The sequence below is a fragment of the Saccoglossus kowalevskii genome, chromosome 16, assembly GCF_978046115.1.
Source record: "Saccoglossus kowalevskii chromosome 16, keSacKowa6.1, whole genome shotgun sequence".
Taxonomy (NCBI): domain Eukaryota; kingdom Metazoa; phylum Hemichordata; class Enteropneusta; family Harrimaniidae; genus Saccoglossus; species Saccoglossus kowalevskii.
The window spans coordinates 2,122,721-2,140,662 of NC_140656.1; the positions used below are offsets into that span (position 1 = coordinate 2,122,721).

At 36.3% G+C, this 17,942-nt stretch overlaps 1 protein-coding gene across 1 annotated transcript in view; it reads right to left on the bottom strand.

Moving 5' to 3' along the window:
• Positions 1-3,712: 3,712 nt before the first annotated feature.
• LOC102809144 (uncharacterized) overlaps positions 3,713-17,942 on the bottom strand; it is a 60,209-nt gene continuing 45,979 nt past the window's right edge. The window contains exons 9-17 of the mRNA XM_085491475.1: positions 12,340-12,469; positions 10,027-10,136; positions 9,574-9,737; positions 9,075-9,139; positions 7,928-8,042; positions 6,310-7,387; positions 5,864-5,945; positions 4,103-4,408; positions 3,713-3,717 (exon numbers count right to left, since the gene is read on the bottom strand). Coding sequence (XP_085347601.1) covers positions 3,713-3,717; positions 4,103-4,408; positions 5,864-5,945; positions 6,310-7,387; positions 7,928-8,042; positions 9,075-9,139; positions 9,574-9,737; positions 10,027-10,136; positions 12,340-12,469 — 2,055 coding nt within the window. The remainder of the gene's footprint in view (positions 3,718-4,102; positions 4,409-5,863; positions 5,946-6,309; positions 7,388-7,927; positions 8,043-9,074; positions 9,140-9,573; positions 9,738-10,026; positions 10,137-12,339; positions 12,470-17,942) is intronic.

Sequence of the window (17,942 nt, forward strand, 5' to 3'; positions counted from 1 at the left end):
ACCACTCAAAAGCAATTCTGTTTTCAGAATCACCAGTTATACTTGCAGCTAATAAATGAAAAGATATAATAACATAAAATGGCAATAAATAAAGTGTTCTAACCTGATTTTAATACTTCAGTCATAGTTTGCAGGCAATTATCATGGACAGCTGATCTATGTAATTTGATTATCTTGACAGAGTGACTTCTCTCCTCCACAGTTTGCCAATTGTCACAAGTACATGCTCTGAACAACTTGCCATGATTTTTGTATTTCTTGTGTAAATTTTTAAAATAGTCTGTTGAACATTCGTCTGTAGAAAACTGCACATATTCTGAAATGATAATTTGGATAGGTCAGAGATGCGAACATTTGTGTGTAAAACACTAAATATACTGAAAAGATAATTTGGGAGGGTCAAATGTGTGGACATTTGTGTGTAGAAAACTGTAAATATACTTAAATGATAATTTGGGAGGGTCAGAGATGCGGACATTTGTGTGTAGAAAACTGTAAATATACTGAAATGATAATTTGGGAGGGTCACAGGTGTGAACATTTGTGTGTGGAAAACTGTAAATATACTGAAATGATAATTTGGGAGGGTCACAGGTATGGACATTTGTGTGTAGAAAACTGTAAATATACTGAAAAGATAATTTGGGAGGGTCAGAGATGCAGACATTTGTGTGTAGAAAACTGTAAATATACTGAAATGATAATTTGGGAGGGTCAGAGGTGTGAACATTTGTGTGTAGAAAACTGTAAATATACTGAAATGATAATTTGGGAGGGTCAGAGATGCAGACATTTGTGTGTAGAAAACTAAATATACTGAAAAGATAATTTGGGAGGGTCAGAGATGCAGACATTTGTGTGTAGAAAACTGTAAATATACTGAAATGATAATTTGGGAGGGTCACAGGTGTGAACATTTGTGTGTGGAAAACTGTAAATATACTGAAATGATAATTTGGGAGGGTCACAGGTATGGACATTTGTGTGTAGAAAACTGTAAATATACTGAAAAGATAATTTGGGAGGGTCAGAGATGCAGACATTTGTGTGTAGAAAACTGTAAATATACTGAAATGATAATTTGGGAGGGTCAGAGGTGTGAACATTTGTGTGTAGAAAACTGTAAATATACTGAAATGATAATTTGGGAGGGTCAGAGATGCAGACATTTGTGTGTAGAAAACTAAATATACTGAAAAGATAATTTGGGAGGGTCAGAGATGCAGACATTTGTGTGTAGAAAACTGTAAATATACTGAAATGATAATTTGGGAGGGTCACAGGTGTGAACATTTGTGTGTGGAAAACTGTAAATATACTGAAATGATAATTTGGGAGGGTCACAGGTATGGACATTTGTGTGTAGAAAACTGTAAATATACTGAAAAGATAATTTGGGAGGGTCAGAGATGCAGACATTTGTGTGTAGAAAACTGTAAATATACTGAAATGATAATTTGGGAGGGTCAGAGGTGTGAACATTTGTGTGTAGAAAACTGTAAATATACTGAAATGATAATTTGGGAGGGTCAGAGATGCAGACATTTGTGTGTAGAAAACTAAATATACTGAAAAGATAATTTGGGAGGGTCAGAGATGCAGACATTTGTGTGTAGAAAACTGTAAATATACTGAAATGATAATTTGGGAGGGTCAGAGGTGTGAACATTTGTGTGTAGAAAACTGTAAATATACTGAAATGATAATTTGGGAGGGTCAGAGATGCAGACATTTGTGTGTAGAAAACTAAATATACTGAAATGATAATTTGGGTGGGTCACAGGTGTGAACATTTGTGTGTAGAAAACTGTAAATATACTGAAATGATAATTTGGGAGGGTCAGAGATGCAGACATTTGTGTGTAGAAAACTAAATATACTGAAAAGATAATTTGGGAGGGTCAGAGATGCAGACATTTGTGTGTAGAAAACTGTAAATATACTGAAATGATAATTTGGGAGGGTCAGAGGTGTGAACATTTGTGTGTAGAAAACTGTAAATATACTGAAATGATAATTTGGGAGGGTCAGAGATGCAGACATTTGTGTGTAGAAAACTAAATATACTGAAATGATAATTTGGGTGGGTCACAGGTGTGAACATTTGTGTGTAGAAAACTGTAAATATACTGAAATGATAATTTGGGAGGGTCAGAGATGCGGACATTTGTGTGTGGAGAACTGTACATATACTGAAATGATAATTTCGGAGGGTCAGAGATGCGGACATTTGTGTGTGGAGAACTGTAAATATACTGAAATGATAATTTGGGAGGGTCAGAGATGCGGACATTTGTGTGTAGAAAACTGTAAATATACTGAAATGATAATTTGGGAGGGTCACAGGTGTGAACATTTGTGTGTGGAGAACTGTAAATATACTGAAATGATAATTTGGGAGGGTCACAGGTGTGGACATTTGTGTGTGGAAAACTGTAAATATACTGAAATGATAATTTGGGAGGGTCACAGGTGTGAACATTTGTGTGTAGAAAACTGTAAATATACAGAAATGATAATTTGGGTGGGTCAGAGATGCGGACATTTGTGTGTAGAAAACTGTAAATATACTGAAATGATAATTTGGGAGGGTCAGAGATGTGGACATTTGTGTGTAGAAAACTGTAAATATACTGAAATTATAATTTGGGAGGGTCAGAGATGTGGACATTTGTGTGTAGAAAACTGTAAATAAACTGAAATGATAATTTGGGAGGGTCACAGGTGTGAACATTTGTGTGTAGAAAACTGTAAATATACTGAAATGATAATTTGGGAGGGTCACAGGTTTGAACATTTGTGTGTAGAAAACTGTAAATACACGGAAATGATAATTTGGGAGGGTCACAGGTGTGAACATTTGTGTGTGGAAAACTGTAAATATACTGAAATGATAATTTGGGAGGGTCAGAGGGGTGGACATTTGTGTGTGGAGAACTGTAAATATACTGAAATGATAATTTGGGAGGGTCAGAGATGCGAACATTTGTGTGTGGAGAACTGTACATATACTGAAATGATAATTTGGGAGGTTCAGAGGTGTGAACATTTGTGTGTAGAAAAATGTAAATATACTGAAATGATAATTTGGGAGGTTCAGAGGTGTGGACATTTGTGTGTAGAAAACTGTAAATATACTGAAATGATAATTTGGGAGGGTCAGAGATGCATACATTTGTGTGTAGAAAACTGTAAATATACTGAAATGATAATTTGGGAGGGTCAGAGATGCGAACATTTGTGTGTGGAGAACTGTACATATACTGAAATGATAATTTGGGAGGTTCAGAGGTGTGAACATTGATATTGATATTGAATTTATTGCATCCTTAGAAATAATTTCCATTGGTTGACAGCAATGAAATGTTAGTAATAAAGTACAATACATATAAAACTAAAGTAAAAGTAAAATGTCAGTTATTGTTATTTCTGATTTCAAATATTTTGTATAAGTATTCACCAACTTGTCTTATTAGTACTTCTTCTCTTGAACTCATAATATATTTAAATATCTGGTCATCACTTTTCAATTCTTCTGGAATACTGATATTATTAAATAGCTTTTGTCTTTCTGTTTGGTACCTAAGACATTCCATGAAGAAATGTTCTTCATTTTCAATTTTGATCTGGGAACATTGCTTACAGATTCTGTCTTCTAAAGGTATTTTGGGTTGGGTATGTCTACCCTTCTCAATTTCTAATACATGACTGCTTATTCTGAAACGAGTCAATAAGATTTTATGTTTCAGATTACATAAAAGCAAATATGGTTCAAAAGTGTACGAGTCTTTAAACTTTATATACGTTCTCAGTTTTCTATTATCATTTGTTACACTCAACTTCCAGAACTCTACATACCTTTGTTGGATGTTGTTTCGTATGTTTTTTATTTTACTGTGTGGTAATTTTTGAGGTATGACAGACGAGGACAAGTTTGTAATATTTTCGGAGACCATGTTTTTTACTGATGTAAACCAATTTAAATTTTGTTGTTTTTGTTCTTCAAAGGCTTGTTTTGTAATATTACTGTCTGGTAAGGCACTAATATGATACCAGTATTTAATAAGATTTTCCTGAATATCTATAAGTAATGGGAATTTACCAAGTTCAGCTCTGCATGCTGCATTTGAGGAGAATTTACTCACACCTAGTATTTTTTTGCAGAATTTCAAACGTAACTGTTCAATTGGTGTTTTGTCCCATCTATTATTGTCTAGTATGTCATGTCCCCAAGTTGTTGATCCATATAACAAAATTGGTTTAATACATATCTGAAAAAGGTGCATAAATGTTCTACAGTCAGTCTCTCTTGGCATTGCTTTCAACAGTGCATACATTGCTCTAGTAGCTTTGTCTGCTAAATGTTGTCTTGTTTCTTGGAACTTTCCATTTGATTGTAAAGTTATACCTAAATAAATATAAGAATTGACACAACTTATATTTTGTTCTTGGAATTGAAATAACTCTCTCTTTCTCATTGCTCCCTTTTTGAAAATCATAACTTTGGTTTTATTAAGATTTACCTGGAGTTTCCATTTGTGGCAGTATTCAGATAGTGTATTTAATGCATTTTGCAAACCTAATTGTGTTGTTGAAATCAATACTAGGTCATCTGCATAAAATAGAGAGTTAATTTTATAATTATTTAATGTTACCTGGTTTACTGAATCTTTTAATGTGTCATTCAAGTCATTAACATAAAGATTAAAAAGCATTGGACTTATAGTACATCCCTGTGTACATTTGTGTGTAGAAAACTGTAAATATACGGAAATGATTATTTGGGAGGGTCACAGGTGTGAACATTTGTGTGTAGAAAACTGTAAATATACTGAAATGATAATTTGGGAGGGTCAGAGATGTGGACATTTGTGTGTAGAAAACTGCAAATATACTGAAATGATAATTTGGGAGGGTCAGAGATGCATACATTTGTGTGTAGAAAACTGTAAATATACTGAAATGATAATTTGGGAGGGTCAGAGATGCGAACATTTGTGTGTGGAGAACTGTACATATACTGAAATGATAATTTGGGAGGTTCAGAGGTGTGAACATTTGTGTGTAGAAAACTGTAAATATACGGAAATGATAATTTGGGAGGGTCACAGGTGTGAACATTTGTGTGTAGAAAAATGTAAATATACTGAAATGATAATTTGGGAGGGTCACAGGTGTGAACATTTGTGTGTAGAAAACTGAAAATATACGGAAATGATAATTTGGGAGGGTCAGAGATGTGGACATTTGTGTGTAGAAAACTGTAAATATACTGAAATGATAATTTGGGAGGGTCAGAGATGTGGACATTTGTGTGTAGAAAACTGTAAATATACTGAAATGATAATTTGGGAGGGTCAGAGATGTGGACATTTGTGTGTAGAAAACTGTAAATATACTGAAATGATAATTTGGGAGGGTCAGAGATGTGGACATTTGTGTGTGGAGAACTGTACATATGCTGAAATGATAATTTGGGAGGGTCACAGGTGTGAACATTTGTGTGTGGAAAACTGTAAATATACTGAAATGATAATTTGGGAGGGTCAGAGATGCGGACATTTGTGTGTGGAGAAATGCACATATACTCAAATGATAATTTCGGAGGATCGAAGGTTCGGACATTGATCTGAGCAAAACTGCACATATTCTGAAATGATCTGCAAGTCAATGATGGTGACAAATCAAATATTTTTAAGTGCATGTTAACAGGACCAGACAATTCATTTTGTTGTTGACATAATACAATACCAATAAACCCTGTGGAAGTATACCAGTTGATATTGCACCGTTAACTTGTACACACTAACTTTCTGCAGGTAATTATTGCATGAGTAAGTGTTTATGAATTCTGGATACATACCTAAGTTAGAAACTAAACATGTAGTACACTTTATACAACATAAACCAGTCTCACAGGGATTATTATTCTTCATCAACTTTCCCTGATAACATATAAAAAGAAACTGAATTTAGCAATTTTACAACAGAACCATCTTTTTTAACATTGGGATGAAATTTAAATTTAAATATTCAAATGCCAATTGGAGAAAATTCAATTAATGAGCACAAGCAAATATTTGCTGGAATTGTATGGTTGACTCTTGCACTGCATGTAAGAAAAAACCTTCACTCAAAAACAATAGGTGAACACCCATTTAAAGTAAATAATATCAACATTTTGGAGACATTTACGATAACTGAATTTGATTTTGAAATTAAAAATTAAACCAACCGTATACCGACTCAAATAAACCTTTGACAAGCAGTTAAAAAGGACCACTTAAGTACCATATAATTTTCCAATACCTCATCTGCCATGCCATCTAATTCATCCAACAAATCCAGATTTCCCTTGGCATTTTTAGTTGGTTTTCCATCCACATCATGTGGAATATTCTTTCGTTTACGTCCACGCTGTGTCTTTCTTACAATTCCAACAGTATTATCCTCAACCTCTTCAGTTTTGCTGCTAACTTGGGGAGCCTCAATAGACTGATTAGCTTGTCTAGTCGATGACAACTTGAAAAGTTTCTTTCTATTGGTTGGCCCGCTGGATGCTGTGTTTTCAGTTAAATTAGCAGTAACTTGAGGGGTCATGTCTAGTATTACAGCCTTATCATGTTCAGTTAGGCAGCCTTCTTTGATTGATTCTGAATCAAACAAGGGCGATGTACAATCTAAGTTCTCAGGTTCACTGGACACTTCCTTACCAGTATCTCCCCCACTAGATTCAGGTGGGTTTTTGGGAGGTATTTTCACAAATTGGAATGTGAACTTAGTATCAGCTTTAAATTTGTTTGCTGGGGTACCATTTGTTTGTTGTGGGGTTGCTTTGTTCATTACTTCCAGTCTGGTCTCTGTAGTAGGGACATCACCTGTAGCAGTCATTGAATGTCCAATCACAACTGTATGTGCGCCGTTTTGCTGGAATTTGAATTTTTCCAGTTTTCCTATAACATCAGTTTTGCCACCTGTTGATTGGATCACCCCATCCTTGACATCAAAATTCAGTTTTCCTTTAGGAGTGGGCAGCATCACATCAGTCAAGACAGAAGTAGTTCCTCTTTGAGTCACTGGAGACCCAAGTACCTCCAGTAACGCATGACCTTTGGTTGAAATACTCAGAGGGGTGGATGAGGAGGGTGGATTCTTTGTGACTGGTTTCTTGTTGGATGACTTCATAAAGAGACTATATACCTGAGGAGTAGTCACATTACGGTCACTATGAATGGGTGATGACACAGTGAGATCAACTTCACCCAAAGGGCTGTTTTCTTTTTCTATTTTACAATTGACTTCCAGAGACTTGTTATTCTGTGATCGGGTAAAACTCTTATCAGAATTGATCTGAGATGGAGTTAACATTAAGGCAGTGGAGTTCATACTGTAAAAAATAACAAAAATTATACATATACAACATATGAGTTGATACAAATACAATTAGTCCAGCAAACTGGCAGTCAGAGAATTAACTCAAAGTATTATAATGATGGCATTTATTGTTTAAGTCAGTCTCAGCAAGGAATTGTTTTCCTATCACATGCAATGAACCAGTGTGAATGACAACTCATCTCAGTCACCCAATGAAATATTGCTTACAATCACTTTTACCATGGGGAAGTGCTTTCTATAAAGTCTTATCATATTGGTTTGTTGGACTTAATTCTGTACTAATACTATAGAATATCTTTGCCAAGCTGCAAATCGATATTACAATCACTAATAAATTACACAAATGGCATTAAAAAAGAATACAAATGTAGAAGTTTTCTTTCTAACCAAATTTAACGAGTCTACTGACTCTCATAAAATTAAGTTTGTGCTATGCTTATTAATATGCCAAGGAAGTTAGCAGTTATGAGTGTTTCTGACTGTATTCAGTTGAAAAGTTGATGAAACTTAGAGTTATAAGGACAAGACTTGCCTAGTTTCTGGACACGGGTCTTTCAGCCTGGCATTGGTGAAGTCTGTTAATGAAGATACAGCATCATTGAATCGGTAGTAATGGTGCACTTGATTGCGCACCCATTTGGACAAGCCTAGGACGGTAAATGTATGGAGAAAAAACACAATTATAATAAAGACTGAAAAAGATAGTCAGACCTCTCTAAAAATGGTTTAGAGAGTTGCAACTTAAATGTGGCAGCACACCATTAGAATCCATATAGTGTGAACAGGACTAACAGTATATACTAACCAAGAGATAACAAATTACAAATCAAGTAAAGGAGCTGTACACATGCATCATATACATCACCAGGGATTATACTTTTATGAACAGACACACAAAATCAACAAAGAAAGGCTATATAAGTATGTAATAAATTGGTGCAGTTACGCGGAGTCAAGATAACCGGCTACTCTTGATAACAATCCTGACAACACAACACAATGAGGTAATGTAACAAAACATCCATAATTTAAATAGTATGTGTGTGATAAAAGTGAAAACTATAATAGCTTAATTTGGAAATTACTTTACAACTTTATGGTCACATGTTATCATGTGTTATTGTGTTGCTGTCTATGCTTGACTCTAGGGTGAGTTGACACACCAGCCGGGAGTGTCAAGAATTAGGACTGGTGAGATTTGGCTAATAATCATTTTATTATTAATATATTAGTAAGACTTATCTAAATGATATATTACACATATGGTGCAGACAACTTGTATTATTTATAGCCTACAGATGCATGATTTTACAAGGGTTGACTTATAATAATGGCGGTGGCTTCAACACCAGATGCATTCCACTCACATGGTTCACCTCATCTGAATTCCAAATTCTTATTAATTGTAACATGTGCTGTGATATGCAATTGTGAAAATGTTTGAAAAATAAATGAATGCCTTATAACAAACTGATAAGCTTATGTGGCCAATCAAAAACACCTTTGTGGAACAGAAGGTGGCCATTACAGGATGACGTTAGCATAGTGTGGAAGATCCATGTAACACGAACAAGCATTTGTAAAAGCTTCAACATTACAAAAGAACAACAGATTACAAAATGATTTTATTGAATCTTTTTGTAATATATTTCAATTATTTAAGAGGAATAAAAACACACCTTTGATGTACCGATTGCTCTTACTGAATCTTTCATCCACAAGAATCAGAGCTCCCCAGTCATTTCTGAAACAAGACAAATGGTGAAGTGAATAATATGGTTCATTTTTTTATTAACGTGTTTCTGTAAACCATTATATATTAAGTGGGGTTAGGGATGAGGGGGAAGGGGTGAGGGGGAAGAGGGTGAGGGGAAGAGAGTGAGGAAGTGGAGGTGTCACTGGTTTATAGATAAAAGAGCACTCACTCAAACAATATTGCAAAAGTAACAACCAAGACATGAGGTTAACCAAGAGATGATGAGAACTGAGAAACAATAACAATCAAAAGAAAAACAACAACCAATCGATGAAGATGATGATGAAAACCAACAGATAAAGCACAAGACAATGATGACAACTAAGAGGTGATGAAAAGCAAGAAGATGATGACAACCAAGAGATAACTGGTATGAGAAGCAACAGTATCTATCGTCCAAAAGTGGATATAATCCCTTATACCTGTGACGAATACATCTTCCTAGTGCCTGGTTTAGTGCTCTGTATGCCTGTATTTCATACCATTCATTGCCACTCAGTAAACCACGAGATGAACTGTGATCATTGTTGTATCTCTTCTTCATGTCCACTACTGTGTCTTTGATATTAGGGAATGGTATTCCAACCTGTAACACAGCAAACATTTCATTACCTGATTTCTCTATTATTTGAAAAAAATTACAACAATCCTTGGTCAAGGTTTTACCCTAGTAGACAGTTTGATTTAAGATAATGATAGGACAACATAATAAATACCTCCCCCATGTACAATAGAGGCAAAGTACAAAAAATTAATTAGTATGAACAAAAAATCATTGTATTATTGAACAGCAACCACTTAAATCAGATTTTTGCTAATTATAACAGATTATTCTCTTATTAGATGAACAATGTGTCTAAATTCTGAACACTTACAGTTATTACAGCTCTGGCATTATTATCAGCAAAGTCAAGTCCCTCACTGACCTTGCCACGACATACAGCTAGAAACAAGACACCAGTAACACTGTCTTCATCGTCAAAGTCTGAAGGAATTCAATAAAACAATGAAAGATATGAGGAGAACAGATCCAACTCCAGTAATGAGGGATGCAAGGCATGGATATACTGTAAACCACTGTAAATATTCATGATTTGAAAATATTATGGCATTTGTGAAAGCAAAATATTGCCATTGACAAATATTGAAAACCTCAAATAGAAGGTGAAGTTAATAGAGGTAGTTGACATCCATTGAGAGTGACTGGGGAGGCTGATCAATTTAGAACAGTTTATGGTTTACACAGAATTCCATTGATGCATAGTTGGAAATACAATCCCCCATATATTCTCACAATATCACAATTTGATGTTGTTCGCTAGCACAAAATGTTGAATAGACGCCATAAGTCATGTCTTTAAAACCCCAGTAAAAGTTTTCACTGCTATAAAAAATTGCACAGGAGACCTCAAATTTCATTGCTTACTAATTTAATTTTTTTAATCAGCCTTAATTAAATTCTCCAAGCTTGCAGTCATAAATTTAAATCGAATGCAAAGCCGCTCACCTGGGGAGGATAGGTGAGGGCATATGTACTGTTGTATAAGATAAAATTCATACACAATGTTTGTTGTTTTATCTTCTGATTGACAACCACACTCTATTGTACTTTGATCTATTTTTAGAATACAACTTCAATAAATACTATTATTATACATCTGTCATCGTAACAGTTGCAGTGTGCCGTAATTTTGCAAATTTGCTCAGTGGGTATGACTGGACCCCATACAAAGGAGTTTGCTCAATCTGTTCTAAATTTTTTTGGATTTCGGCATTCACATGATGTATCCTTGGGAGGAAAAAATGTATAATAATAAGGGTATTACGTAGATACCAAAAAATATACACTCAGACAGTATGCGGCGCATCAACTTCAGCTGCATGTTGGTCGATACTCCCGGTATACCTTTCGGTATCCTCATAATAACCTCATATTATTATTACTTTTATTTTATACTCCCACCTTGTTTATTATATTGTAGATATGAAATGTATGTCCTAAGATGCAGTCGAAAGTCACTCTTTGGCCTATCACAAACAGGCCAAGCCTGTGTAGACCCAAGCTTTCAGGGACATATCTCTCAGATAACAAGAAACAAATGTGTTCTTTGATTCCCAATAGCCTGCTGTGATCATGTGATGAATGGAAGGTCAATTACAAAATGCCAGTGATTTTAGAGCCTTTAGGTTGTACAATTTCGCAGCACATATGCATGAAGGGAGCCATAATTTGCAAAAACATAACTGACAGTCTCTAACACCCACCCACATAATGTGATACAACGACCTGGAGTGTGCATGGTGTACACATTGTACATACCAAGCACAGCCCCCCCCCCCTGAAACATAACAGGTGCCACTCTTAGGCGACAGTAGGAAGAGAAATAATGTTTTTTCTATAAACATAACAGCAGCAATGCAACCAGCTGTGGCTCATACAGTGACTGTTGAAGTGTTTTGAATACAAGCTACATGGGCCATAGAAGAGACCCTTTTGAACATACCAGTCTCTTCATAAATGACTTCACTATATCATCCTCAGAAATGCACTCCAACCTGACCTTCAATACAGTGTTAATTACTAATGTTGGGGCACCCTTTCCTTGGTGTTCGAAGGATAGTACAGTGTAGAATGTACTACGAATTATATTGTTAACAGTCAGCTTCAGAAATTGATGACTCAAGGAATAGAAAACCTCATATATATTCACACATTAGTACAAAAGATTTTCCCAATAGACAAGCAGTGAACAAGACTTGCATGTCAGGGAAATTGACACTGAAGAATATCATTGGGGTACCCACAAGTCACTTCCCCCTCAGTAGAGAGTGCTGTGATCCCACATGACCTCCCTGAAAATAAGAGTCGACCCCTACCAGGGGACCCTTGGTTCGCAAGTGCTTGTGATTGACCAGGCATGGTTGTTGCTAGGATAGTGCATTAAATAGGTGTAATGCAAAGACAGGAAGAAGGTTTATACATAGCCCTGTCATTCCAAACAATATGGTTTCTGTGGCAAAATGCACTTTGTCTATAATGTCAGCACTCACATTTACAAATTGAACATAAAAATTATGTCAGGAGAAACAACTGAAACATTCAATGACTGTAAATAATACCTGATGCACAAATAGAAAAATATTTACGATATCAAAGGATTTTTCCATTGGGTAATGTCTATGCTTACTTGAGTCTTCTGAATATTTTATAGCTTCATAGAATTCTTTCAACAGAATGTCAAAATCCTGTTTGTCACCTCGACGTGGCTCAGATATTATTGACTTCTTCCTTTGCACTTCACACCATAATCCTGTTGCCTAAACATTAACAACAGATTTTACTTCAAGTTCAGCTTAATAATGAATTAATCTATAGTACAAATGGTTCAAGCAGCATACTGAGAGTTTAAAATGATACTCAACCATATTGGTGGAAGTACCTCAAGTCATTCTAGTACGACACCCAACCATATTAGTAGATGTACCTCTAGTCATTCTAGTATGACACTCAACCATATTGGTGGAAGTACCCCAAGTCATTCGATTATGATAATCAACCATATTGGTGGAAGTACCTCAAGTCATTTTATTTCTAGTATGACACTCAAAAATATTGGTGGAAGTACCTGAAGTCATTCTAGTATGACACTCAACCATATTAGTGAAAGTACCTGAAGCCATTCTAGTATGACAATCAACTATATTGATGGATGTACCCCAAGTCATTCTAGTATGACACTCAACCATATTGGTGGATGTACCTCAAGTCATTCTAGTATGACACTCAACCATATTAGTGAAAGTACCTGAAGTTATTCTAGTATGACAATCAACTATATTGATGGATGTACCTCAAGTCATTCTAGTGTGACACTCAACCATATTAGTGGATGTACCTCAAGTCATTCTAGTATGACACTCAACCATATTGTTGGATGTACCTGAAGTCATTCTAGTATGACACTCAACCATATTAGTGAAAGTACCTGAAGTCATTCTAGTATGACAATCAACTATATTGATGGATGTACCTCAAGTCATTCTAGTATGACACTCAACCATATTGGTGGAAGTACCTCAAGTCATTCTATTTCTAGTATGACAATCAACCATATTGGTGGAAGTACCTCAAGTCATTCTAGTATGACACTCAACCATATTAGTGGATGTACCTCAAGTCATTCTAGTGTGACACTCAACCATATTGGTGGAAGTACCCCAAGTCATTCGAGTATGACACTCAACCATATTGGTGGAAGTACCTCAAGTCATTCTAGTATGACACTCAACCATATTGGTGGAAGTACCTCAAGTCATTCTAGTATGACACTCAACCATATTGGTGGATGTACCTCAAGTCATTCAAGTATGACACTCAACCATATTGGTGGAAGTACCTCAAGTCATTCTAGTATGACACTCAACCATATTGGTGGAAGTACCTCAAGTCATTCTAGTATGACACTCAACCATATTAGTGGATGTACCTCAAGTCATTCTAGTATGACACTCAACCATATTGGTGGATGTACCTCAAGTCATTCGAGTATGACAATCAACCATATTGGTGGAAGTACCTCAAATCATTCTATTTCTAGTATGACAATCAACCATTTTGGTAGAAGTACCTCAAGTCATTCTAGTATGACACTCAGCCATATTGGTGGAAGTACCTCAAGTCATTCTAGTATGACACTCAACCATATTAGTGGATGTACATGTACCTCAAGTCATTCTATTATGACACTCAACCATATTGGTGGATGTACCTCAAGTCATTCGAGTATGACAATCAACCATATTGGTGGATGTACCTCAAGTCATTCTAGTATGACACTCAACCATATTGTTGGATGTACCTGAAGTCATTCTAGTGTGACACTCAACCATATTGTTGGATGTACCTGAAGTCATTCTAGTGTGACACTCAACCATATTGGTGAATGTACCTCAAGTCATTCTAGTATGACAATCAACCATATTGGTGAATGTACCTCAAGTCATTCTAGTATGACACTCAACCATATTGTTGGATGTACCTGAAGTCATTCTAGTGTGACACTCAACCATATTAGTGGATGTACCTCAAGTCATTCTAGTATGACACTCAACCATATTGTTGGAAGTACCTCAAGTCATTTGAGAATGACACTCAACTATATTGGTGGATGTACCTCAAGTCATTTGAGAATGACACTCAACTATATTGGTGGATGTACCGCAGGTCATTCTAGTATGACACTCAACCATACTGGTGGAAGTACCTCAGGTCATTCTAGTATGACACTCAACCATATTGGTGTAAGTACCTCAAGTCATTTGAGAATGACAATCAACCATATTGGTGGAAGTACCTCAAGTCATTCTAGTATGACACTCAACCATATTGGTGGATGTACCTCAAGTCATTCAAATATGACACTCAACCATATTGGTGGAAGTACCTCAATTCATCTGAGAATGACACTCAACCATATTGTTGGATGTACCTGAAGTCATTCTAGTATGACACTCAACCATATTAGTGAAAGTACCTGAAGTCATTCTAGTATGACACTCAACCATATTAGTGGATGTACCTCAAGTCATTCTAGTGTGACACTCAACCATATTGGTGGAAGTACCCCAAGTCATTCGAGTATGACACTCAACCATATTGGTGGAAGTACCTCAAGTTATTCTAGTATGACACTCAACCATATTGGTGGAAGTACCTCAATTAATTCTAGTATGACACTCAACCATATTGGTGGATGTACCTCAAGTCATTCAAGTATGACACTCAACCATATTGGTGGAAGTACCTCAAGTCATTTGAGAATGACACTCAACTATATTGGTGGATGTACCTCAAGTCATTTGAGAATGACACTCAACCATACTGGTGGAAGTACCTCAAGTCGTTCTAGTATGACACTCAACCATATTAGTGGAAGTACCTCAAGTCATTTGAGAATGACAATCAACCATATTGGTGGAAGTACCTCAAGTCATTCTAGTATGACACTCAAACATATTGGTGGATGTACCTCAAGTCATTCTAGTATGACACTCAACCATATTGGTGGAAGTACCTCAATTCATTTGAGAATGACACTCAACTATATTGGTGGATGTACCTCAAGTCATTCGAGTATAACACTCAACCATATTGGTGGAAGTACCTCAAGTCATTCTAGTATGACACTCAACCATATTGGTGGATGTACCTCAAGTCATTCTAGTATGACACTCAACCATATTGATGGATGTACCTCAAGTCATTCTAGTATGACACTCAACCATATTAGTAAAAGTACCTCAAGTCATTTGAGAATGACACTCAACCATATTGTTGGATGTACCTGAAGTCATTCTAGTATGACACTCAACCATATTAGTGGAAGTACCTGAAGTCATTCTAGTATGACACTCAACCATATTAGTGGATGTACCTCAAGTCATTCTAGTGTGACACTCAACCATACTGGTGGAAGTACCTCAAGTCATTCTAGTATGACACTCAACCATATTGGTGGATGTACCTCAAGTCATTCTAGTATGACACTCAACCATATTAGTGGAAGTACCTCAAGTCATTCTAGTATGACACTCAACCATATTGGTGGATGTACCTCAAGACATTCTAGTATGACACTCAACCATATTGGTGGGTGTACCTCAAGTCATTCTAGTATGACACTCAACCATATTGGTGGAAGTACCTCAAGTCATTCTAGTATGACAATTAACCATATTGGTGGAAGTACCTCAAGTCATTTGAGAATGACACTCAACCATGTTGGTGGAAGTACCTCAGGTCATGCTAGTATGACACTCAACCATATTAGTGGATGTACCTCAAGTCATTCTAGTATGACACTCAACCATATTAGTGGATGTACCTCAAGTCATTCTAGTATGACACTCAACCATATTGGTGGATGTACCTCAAGTCATTCGAGTATGACAATCAACCATATTGGTGGAAGTACCTCAAGTCATTCTATTTCTAGTATGACACTCAACCATATTGGTGAAAGTACCTCAAGTCATTCTAGTATGACACTCAACCATATTGGTGGAAGTACCTCAAGTCATTCTAGTATGACACTCATCCATATTGGTGGAAGTACCTCAAGTCATTCTAGTATGACACTCAACCATATTGGTGGAAGTATCTCAAGTCATTCTAGTATGACACTCAACCATATTAGTAAAAGTAGCTCAAGTCATTTGAGAATGACACTCAACCATATTGGTGGAAGTACCTCAGGTAATTCTAGTATGACACTCAACCATGTTAGTGGATGTACCTCAAGTCATTCTAGTATGACACTCAACCATATTGGTGGGTGTACCTCAAGTCATTCTAGTATGACACTCAACCATATTGGTGGATGTATCTCAAGTCATTCTAGTATGACACTCAACCATATTAGTAAAAGTAGCTCAAGTCATTTGAGAATGACATTCAACCATATTGGTGGAAGTACCTCAGGTAATTCTAGTATGACACTCAACCATATTAGTGGATGTACCTCAAGTCATTCTAGTATGACACTCAACCATATTGGTGGGTGTACCTCAAGTCATTCTAGTATGACACTCAACCATATTGGTGGAAGTACCTCAAGTCATTCTAGTATGACAATTAACCATATTGGTGGAAGTACCTCAAGTCATTTGAGAATGACACTCAACCATATTGGTGGAAGTACCTCAGGTCATGCTAGTATGACACTGAACCATATTAGTGGATGTACCTCAAGTCATTCTAGTATGACACTCAACCATATTGGTGGATGTACCTCAAGTCATTCGAGTATGACAATCAACCATATTGGTGGAAGTACCTCAAGTCATTCTATTTCTAGTATGACACTCAACCATATTGGTGGAAGTACCTCAAGTCATTCTAGTATGACACTCATCCATATTGGTGGAAGTACCTCAAGTCATTCTAGTATGACACTCAACCATATTAGTGGATGTATCTCAAGTCATTCTAGTATGACACTCAACCATATTGGTGGATGTACCTCAAGTCATTCGAGTATGACAATCAACCATATTGGTGGAAGTACCTCAAGTCATTCTAGTATGACACTCAACCATATTGGTGGATGTACCTCAAGTCATTCGAGTATGACAATCAACCATATTGGTGGAAGTACCTCAAATCATTCTATTTCTAGTATGACAATCAACCATTTTGGTAGAAGTACCTCAAGTCATTCTAGTATGACACTCAGCCATATTGGTGGAAGTACCTCAAGTCATTCTAGTATGACACTCAACCATATTAGTGGATGTACATGTACCTCAAGTCATTCTATTATGACACTCAACCATATTGGTGGATGTACCTCAAGTCATTCTAGTATGACACTCAACCATATTGGTGGAAGTACCCCAAGTCATTCGAGTATGACACTCTACTATATTAGTAAAAGTACCTCAAGTCATTTAAGTATGACACTCAACCATATTGGTGGAAGTACCTCAAGTCATTCTAGTTGACACTCAACCATATTGGTGGATGTACCTCAAGTCATTCTGGTATGACACTCAACCATATTGGTGGATGTACCTCAAGTCATTCTAGTATGACACTCAACCATATTAGTGGATGTACCTCAAGTCATTCTAGTATGACACTCAACCATATTGGTGGATGTACCTCAAGTCATTCTAGTATGACAATCAACCATATATTGGTAGAAGTACCTCAAGTCATTTGAGAATGACACTCAACCATATTGGTGGAAGTACCTCAGGTCATGCTAGTATGACACTCAACCATATTAGT